Source organism: Arachis stenosperma, chromosome 4, assembly GCF_014773155.1.
Source record: "Arachis stenosperma cultivar V10309 chromosome 4, arast.V10309.gnm1.PFL2, whole genome shotgun sequence".
NCBI classification, from domain to species: Eukaryota; Viridiplantae; Streptophyta; class Magnoliopsida; order Fabales; family Fabaceae; genus Arachis; species Arachis stenosperma.
Genome location: NC_080380.1, coordinates 72,233,920 through 72,242,772, shown reverse-complemented (window position 1 = coordinate 72,242,772; position 8,853 = coordinate 72,233,920). Strand labels below are relative to the sequence as shown.

Genomic DNA, 8,853 nt, shown 5'->3' with positions numbered 1-8,853 from the left:
CCACTTCTTGAAAAAATACAATTGAAACCAACAGAAGGTACAAAGCAGCATATGAGATTCAGACATAATTGTTTTGTTAAAATGAGTAGATCAGACGACAACAACAGTTTATAACATTTACAATAGATCTTTTAATAGACTAAAATATTGAACTAGTAAAGTTCAGAAAAGCAAATAATTGATTTTAAATCCCATCAGAAAGCAAACAGATTCGCACTCCAAATATCAACATACAAACAGATAGATATCAGAGCTTAAAATGTTAACTTTGGATAGTGGTACAAATCACGCAGAAAATTACTAACACAGAAGAAGAGAGGAAGAAGAAGGTTACAGTGTTCTTCATGGTGTCAGTGGCAATGATATCGGAGTTATCATCACGGAGATAAGAGTTGACACAATTAGAGAGGAGGCTGATGCTGACTCGCCACTCCACAACGTAGTGTTTTTCTTCCTTCGTCTTCCACACGCGAGCCACCCTTACCCTCTTTTTCCCATGCCTTTGCTCGAAGTTGAATTCCTCTACTCTTTCTGCCATGGGAAACAAAATCATGAACAGATAACAAATAAATCAAAATCGCAAACAAATAAATCATATAATCAAGCACAGAAAATCAGAAGGCAGCGAGGAGGACTAAGTGAATAACCGAACAAGAACAGAGTCTTACCGGCGGCGAGTAATGGTGAGGAAAGAGGAGGCGAGCTCGGCGATGACGAAGGAGGAAGCGAGCTCGGCGACGGCCAACGAGGAGGCGAGCTCGACGACGAAACAGGACGCGGTGGTGGTTGCGGCTCTCAACGCCATCGCTGCTGTCGCTGCAGGATGCGGTGGCAATGGCGGTGCTGAACTGCTGATCCCAAATCCCTCTTCTGGCTTGTGGAGTTGTAGGTGATTTCTGCTGAAATGATTAGGGCTTCGTTCAGGCAATTAGGCGTTTAGCCTTTATTTCCTTTTTTTTTAAAGGAAAAACGACGTTGTTAGCACTTTTGCTTTCTTAACCAAAAACCGTTAAAAAACTGGACGGTTCACCCGGTTCACCGGTTAACCTCCGATTCGACTGGTTTTTTCACCGGTTTTTTGCCAAACGGTTTCTGACCTTACTCGGACCGGCTAGGTGACCGATTTCCGGTTAATTCGATTGAACCAGCCGGTCCGGTTCGGTTTTCAGAACCATGTTGAGGAGAGAAATGGGAGAGGAAGAAAAATTGATGAAAAAATATTGGTGGGACCCACCAATTTTTTTCCTCCAACAATGGAAAGAAAATGGAGAGAAAACTAATTCTCTCTCTACTTCTAATATTACCCCTTTACTTTTTTAATGTATTTTGTAATATAAGGGTAAAATTGTCTTTTTATAACATTTCTTTCCTTCTTATTTTCCTTTCATCCAAACACATCTAAGAAAAATAAAAATTCACTCAATTTTTTTCCTTTTCTTTCTTTTCTTTCTATTTTCTTTCTCTCTATTTCTTTTCTTCCAACCAAACATAGCCTTAGTAAGCCCAGATTGTGGTCCCAATTATAAGCTCTAGTTCGGCAGTAAATTCGTTGGTTAGCGAGGGTGGTCCCGTAACTCACAAAATTTTAACCATAAAATGGCTAGATTTATAAGGGCGATGAGTAATCAAAATCTAGCCAGGAATAATTCTTTAATTAGAAAAACAGATAACAATGAGGCATCAACCCCCAGAACTAAAAATGAATTAGAAATAACTAAGTTAAAAGAAAGTTTTCATAATTGGAGTATACCTATAATAGATAAAAATGAAGTATATAAAAAGATATCTTTTTGAGAAGGCAAAAATTATGAAGTTAATATGCTAGAATATAGTTATCCTGGAACAAGTAACAATAAAACCATTACTATTTTAAAAGAAGATAGATTAAAGGCACATAGTGATCAAGGATATATTTTATTCATATAAGATTAATACAAGTAGCAGTAAAACCTAATTTTAGGGTTGGAATAAATGTTCTAATATTATTAATGTTAAAAGATACAAGATTTTAATAATTTAATAACTCGTTAATAGGAGTATTAGAAAGTAATGGCCATGATGGACCCATTTTTTTTATTGTTATCCCAGTTATGCTATGAATTTAAAAAATGAATATCCTTGGCAAACTTTAAAACTGCATGTTAAGTCCGACAAAAAAAAAAAAATCATAAATGAGAAATATGATCCATTTTAAATATTTTATAGGATATACTATAAAATTGCTATGGTTAATTATAACTTTAGAGCCTTAAGACAGTCTTCAAAAGAAGAAACGATAATTATACATATAAATCTCAAAAGATTTAATATACAAACACAGAAGAAACTAAGACATGAAGAATTATTAAGAAATATGCCTGAAAATTGGGTAATATCTAATATTATTGACGAACTACAAATAGAAAACACAAAATTGAGAGAAATAATAAAAGAAGGAACATATATTAGAATTAGGATGAATAGATCACAATCTCTAAAAATTTCTGATACTAGTGAAACTATTAGTCATAGAAATTCTACGGATAATTCGTCGATAGAAAATATGGATAATATTATAAGAATTAATAATATAAGGCCTTATATAGCCGTTCCTGTATATGAAACAGATTCAGAGTACTATTCAACTAAATCACAAGTATTAGGAATAATTATTAAGGAAGAACCATTTGAAATTGATAAAGAATAGATAAAGTAAAATTTTAATGTTGATTATAATAAATTTTAAGAGATTGGTATTTCATAAATTATTTTGAAAATGGGATTATTAGGTTTAGAGAATTATTTTATAATTATATGAAAGAAAATAGAATTAATTTATTTTTCTTCGATTGGTACATTAATTATTATTCTGAAAATAATAAGAAATTATGTCCATTAACAAAAACAACTGTTATATGAAAAACTAGTTCAGGATCATAAACTATAGATACCTTCACACACAAATAAACATATAAGTATATACTGAATGTGTTAAAAATGAAAAAAAAACTTAAATATAATCATATTTTGTGTCAGAATATTTTATATAAGTTATTATTAAAAAATATGAAATGCAATGCTAAATTTCACTCTATTATGAATTCATGATAACTTTTGGTTTTGGCAAAAAGTTAACTTAAAAAAAAAAGTTTAAAATGACATTTATATTATGGTATTTTATGATGTTGTCATAATTATTTTTTTTTTGTTTTTATAGAAAATGACCTTTTTGGTGATTTTGGCGGTTTTAAACCGCTATTATCAAAACCCATCATTTGAAAAAAATGGCCCAAATAAAACCCTTCCCCAACAATGGAAAATCTAACCCGAAAACCCATTATTCCTGAAACTAACGTGCACAGCCAGCAAACCCAAAAACGAAGACCCTGTGCTCTGCTCCGGCGACGATCTGCTCCGGCGGCTGCTCCGGCGACGATCTTTCTATCGACGTTATCCACCGACGAGATTGTATGCTCTCTCCTGTGATGATCTCCTCTAGCAGGTTAATCTTCTCTCTCTCTCTCAACTTTTTACTGTTGTAAAAAATACCTAAAAATTTGAAATGGAAAATCAAGTTGCAGAAACTTTATAAAACTATGAGATCTATTCCGCAAGTGTTTGCTCCGACGATCTTCTTCAGCGGCGATCTCCTCCATCAACACAGAAGTTTCCTATGGCATCGAGTTGTGTTCTGCGATTTCTCCATCTCCATCGAGCTTCATTGAGCATCTAGGTTAGTGTACAAATTTGCATTATCTTCTTCTGTTTACTCATGATTAGTAAATATGGCATGTTCTATGCTAACAATTACTGCGTCTTTTTCTTTAATTCTAGGTTTTTTATTTTCTTCCCTGTCAGAAGAAATTGGAGGTGAGGCATTCACTAAAATTTTTTCTAATTTTATTTGTATATATGTTAGATGATTATGGATTATGATGATATCATGTTTGAGCTCCCTCCTCTGTTCTATTCTTCTTTCCTCTGTTCTATTATGATGATATCTTGTAATTTGTATATTTGTTAGTTTTAATAATGTTGATTTCTGACTTTTGTAATTGATCAAATGTATAGGTACTTCTATTACTGAATTATTTTATTTCATTCTATGTAATTTTCCACCATATCTCCCAAAATCTGCTAGTATTGCGAGAACAATTGAGCATTATAGAAAATGAAGATGTTCATACAATGCATGATGCTGTGTATAAGAAGTACACAATGTTCAAGTAAGTGCCAAAGTATCTCAATTAAAAGTGTTTATTATGACTAATTTCTTTCTTTTTGTGATATACTTGTTTATTTAAATTCTGAAATTTGCTCCTTGAGGACTGATGTTAATGAAGAGAAAAAAGAAGAAAAAAGTATAACGATTAATTAATTAATTGATGGATCTTCTTTCTTTTGTAATGATGTGTCAAATTTAAGTTTGTGAAACTGACAGAAATAACTCAAGTAGCACTATGGCTTGATTCTGAAATATATTTTTAATGCTTTGACAGCTTTTTGAGCACTGGAAGAAATAACTTGGTACCAGGCATGAATTAGATGGAGGATTTACACGGTCTCTCATTCATAGAACAGAAGTCAACTCAAAGGCATCTAGTAGGGGAATGATTAGTATAATAATATCAGGTAGTAAAATATACATATACTTTTGAGTCTGTGAATTTAGAAATGTATCTCCTTGCTGAACTTATTCAACTAAATAGACTAGTAGTAGTATTCTTTAATTTTCAGCTTGAGTATTAGCGGCAAGTGATAATCTTATTAGTCAAGTATGCTTTGAGTCTTGGTTTTATAATTCTATATATTGATTTAGATTTGACATTTTCTCATTGCAAAGGGAACTAGCGGACAAGGTAGCAGCAGCTGGATTCTTGGTTGTAGTTCCTGATCTTCTATATGGTGACTGCTTTAGTTATGATCCTCAATTTGATAGAGAAGGATGGTTGAAGAAACATGGAGAGGTTAGTTGTAACTTTTACCATTAGAAACATGTTTATTATGTAAAGCAAAATCCAAAAGTTGAATTTTCTGACCATGCTTTTGATATATTTGTACTTTTAGGCTAAGGGATGTGAAGACACCAAACCTATTATTTGCTTTTTATTGGTTTGCTGCTGCTGCTTATTTTCTTGATGTACCCTGACACATGATAAAGTTATCCATGTCTTCCTAGAAAAGAGATGCAACATTTAAATTCTCAATGAATTTGTTCTGCATTTACTGAAGTAAATTATTTAAAATTTTCAATTGCTAGCAACCTTTAACTTGTTAGCTAAACCCAAAATTGAGTTCTAAAGTAATTGATTACTAGCTAGGAATGTGAATGGATGCTGAATTTTTACGTGTCATCATAGATTAAAAACATAATTGAAATCTATTGTTAAGGAGGCGGGGGGGGGGGGGGGGGGGGGTGGGAATGAAGATTTAGAAAAGGAAATTGAGGAGGTTACGTGTGAATTACAAAATGGTGCCATTTCATCTGCATCTATAAAATCTCTGAATTGGCAAGACAAGGCAATGTTGGAAGCTGAGCTTCATAAGCAAGCCCTTCGGGTGGAAGAAGGAACATTAAGATGTTGGAAGGGAAAGGTATGGTGAAAGAAACTGACATGCTGTTGAAGATGCAAATCCAGGCCATGGCATGTGCTTCTAAGGCCCTTGACCTTTATGATGTTCATGATTGCATCTCTATTGCTGCTCACATCAAGAAGGTAATTAATTAATCATTAATGTACTTTAGTATTTTTGTATGTTGATCTAATCAATAATCATGATTCATGAAGTAGATTTTTTGATCTGCAGGAATTTGATAAGGTGTGTGGAATGGGATGGCAATGTGTGGTGGGTTTCAATTTTGGGTGCTTCTTCACCCATTCACCTGGCACTTTCATCTATTTTGCTCTTGAGACCCTTAATTTCCTTATATACAAGGGAACCTCCTTTGATCTCTCTTCTCTTTCTGTAACATAGCATAGGTTTTCTTTATCATCTCAAGCGTATCAATCAAACCATAATTAATTAAAATGTATGTTCTCCTTGCTTTATTCATTCTTATTTCCTGTCTTTAAGAGAATATATTCATTTCCTCCTTTTAACACAAAGGCATTTGTTCTGCATTTATTGAAGTAAATTATTTAAAATTTTCAATTGCTAGCAACCTTTAACTTGTTAGCTAAACCCAAAATTGAGTTCTACAGTAATTGATTACTAGCTAGGAATGTGAATGGATGCTGAAAGTTAAATTTTTGTGTGCAGAGGAATGTGATTATTTTAGTGGGGACTGGGTCCCCAATCCTTTTGGACCATTGTATACCAATGAAACCTACAGCCACATTGAACCTCATCAGAATTGTTTGAAGAATGGAAGGCCTGATAGAGAATTTCTGTATTGGAGATGGGTTCTAAGAGGCTGTGAGTTACCCCTGTTTGATGCAGGGAAGTTTCTCAACATGATGCATGGCAAAGTGTGGGCGTTGATTGATGATTCCATATCCCGCAATCATGTGCAGTTGTTGATACGCATTCTTTGAACGGTATGTGTTTTATTTTGCACTGGCAAATAGCATATTAGCTTTTCACATATGGATTTTACTCTATCAATCCAGGATTGTCTTATTTGCTTGGTTAAGAGAATAAGAGTTTGTATCTATTCTTTTGGTGTCCATTGGTTTTTACAATATTTATGATTTCCCTTGATGTTTTTTTCAATGATTAAGGGAATCAATTATAACCTGCACTTTAGAATTTTGTTATTTTCCATGATCAGAATCCTTATCTTAATGCGACCCCCACTTTTAACTGTTTAAGTAAGGTTTACTTATGTTGATAATCCTGGTTTATATTTTTTAAAAATATAAAAAAAGGTGTAATTATTAAACTTTATTAAAAATATATTTTTTAAAAAAAGGTTTTAATAACATATTTTAATGGAATTATTGTTCTTTACAACTTTTTCTCAACAGAAATTAAGTACTTCTATCCATACCTTTGATTAAAAGCAAAACGAAACAAACGACAAATAATAATCATACATTTCCCATTATTAAAAACATTTGAAGTGTTTCAATTAAAGAAATAAATGAAAGGTGTACATTTCCCATTATTAATTATTGCAACGTTTGTTATTGGTTTATTACCTTTGCTTAAGCAAGTTTAATTTTGTTGGTGTGGCGATGATGATGTATGATTGCAATAGATAAAAGGCGTAATATGCGCACTGAGCATAACTTTTTGGATATGATGGTGATGGAATTTTCAGGTATGAGGAGGATACTTTGAAAGTGGGTAGACAGAAAACCAACATAATGTTCATAGGAGATGGAAGGAGCAAAACGGTCATCACAGGAAAGAAAAGTGTTGCTGATAAAAGGCAAAATGGAAGGGGCATGACCACATTCTGCACAGCCAACAAATTATGCTGGTTTATATTTTCCTTTTCATAAAACATAAATATCGTACATCAGTTTAATTATCAATAATTAGAATATATTTCTGTATACGAATTAAGAACTAAGAAGACCAGCCAATAAAATATGTTATAAAAATTGAAAACTGCTATCAATAAAAATTATAAATAGGAGCAGTTAAAAATTCTAAATTGGTCAATTAATTCAACTATCAGAGTGAATAACTACTATTATTTGCACTTTTCATTTTAAGCATATGGCAAAATTTTGGTGGAAGATATTTTGAAATTGGATAGCCAAAAAGAAGATACACAGGATGAAACATGATCATGATATTATGTTATTTTTTTTACTTTCAAGGTATCAGCCAAGCTAGTTATCTCGTTTTATGTATGAGATGTATGTGAAACTGCTAAAAATTAGAGCCAATCTAAGTGAAGATATTTAAAACTAAAAATTCATGTTATATTTGATATTTTATTTGGATTGGAGTTATTATTTTTTATTTTCAATATTAAAAATTATATATTATGTTTAATATTTTATTTATGAATTACATATTTCTTGTTATTGTGAAATTTTAAACAAAAAATTATGTTTAACACGGTAAAAACGACGGTTAAAACTACATTTCTAAACGATAAAAAATGTCACTTTTACCCGGTAAAAACGGTGGATTGTAACTGTCATTTTAAACATGAAACGTCATTTTAACACGGTAAAAATGGCGGTTTCAAACGTCGTTCTAACTAATAAAAATGCTACTGTAAAGGTAAAAATGGCAGTTCAAAATGTTTTAACCAACCAAAAATGCCATTTTTACCATGGAAATAACGGCGGTTTGTACCATCGTTTTAACCAATCAAGAAAATGCTGTTTTATTTGAAAATAATGGCGGTTTGAACCGTCGTTTTAACCTATCCAAAAACTGCCGTTTTAATTCAAAAAATTGTGGCAGTTTTTAAAAAACCGCCGTAATAACCAGAATGACGTCCAGAATTACGTTGCTTTTTAAAATTGCCGTTCTTGATAATAATGACGGTTCAAAGCGTCGTAAATACCTAAAAAACTGTCGTTTTAACCAAATTTTTTTGTAGTGTTATGCTCTCTGGCTTTTTTCAATAAAAAATATTTCACAACATCTTTAATTTTTTTTTTTGGCATGGACTCTAGACATCTTTAATTTGTTTACTTTTCCTCCTCCCTTTTATCTTCCTTTTCTATAGAAAGTGATATGTCCTAAATTTTCTAGTTATTTGTGCTTCTATTATTTCTTTATAGCAGCTAGTATTAGTGAACCATTTCAATTTTGAAAAGCTATTTTTTTTATTTTCTTTCATATCACAGAAGGTATTAAGCCAATCTCAATGTTTAATTTCTTCCAAAATTTTTCATATAATTTTTAGTTTTAATAATAAAGTATCATTTTTGTTCCCAACGTTTGGGGTAATAAGTCTCAAAG

General features: G+C 32.1%; 1 protein-coding gene across 7 annotated transcripts; it reads left to right on the top strand.

Annotated features, from left to right (window-relative positions):
• The first annotated feature begins 3,271 nt into the window (after positions 1–3,271).
• LOC130976942 (uncharacterized) lies at positions 3,272–7,658 on the top strand. Of its 7 annotated transcripts, none has more exons than XR_009084797.1 (8): positions 3,272–3,481; positions 3,561–3,712; positions 3,814–3,849; positions 4,051–4,205; positions 4,479–4,611; positions 4,823–4,946; positions 6,241–6,518; positions 7,244–7,631. XR_009084797.1 is itself a non-coding variant. In XM_057901902.1 (4 exons), exons 1-2 carry the CDS (start codon positions 5,559–5,561, stop codon positions 5,953–5,955), a joined length of 306 nt encoding a protein of 101 aa, XP_057757885.1. In that variant the 5' UTR covers positions 5,402–5,558; the 3' UTR covers positions 5,956–6,010; positions 6,241–6,518; positions 7,244–7,607. The 7 variants fall into 7 exon arrangements, 2 of the variants coding, with proteins under 2 accessions (XP_057757885.1, XP_057757884.1); XR_009084794.1 differs by having other exon boundaries at positions 4,121–4,205; positions 7,244–7,606; XR_009084795.1 differs by having other exon boundaries at positions 3,293–3,481; positions 3,555–3,712; positions 7,244–7,649.
• The last annotated feature ends 1,195 nt before the right edge of the window (positions 7,659–8,853 follow it).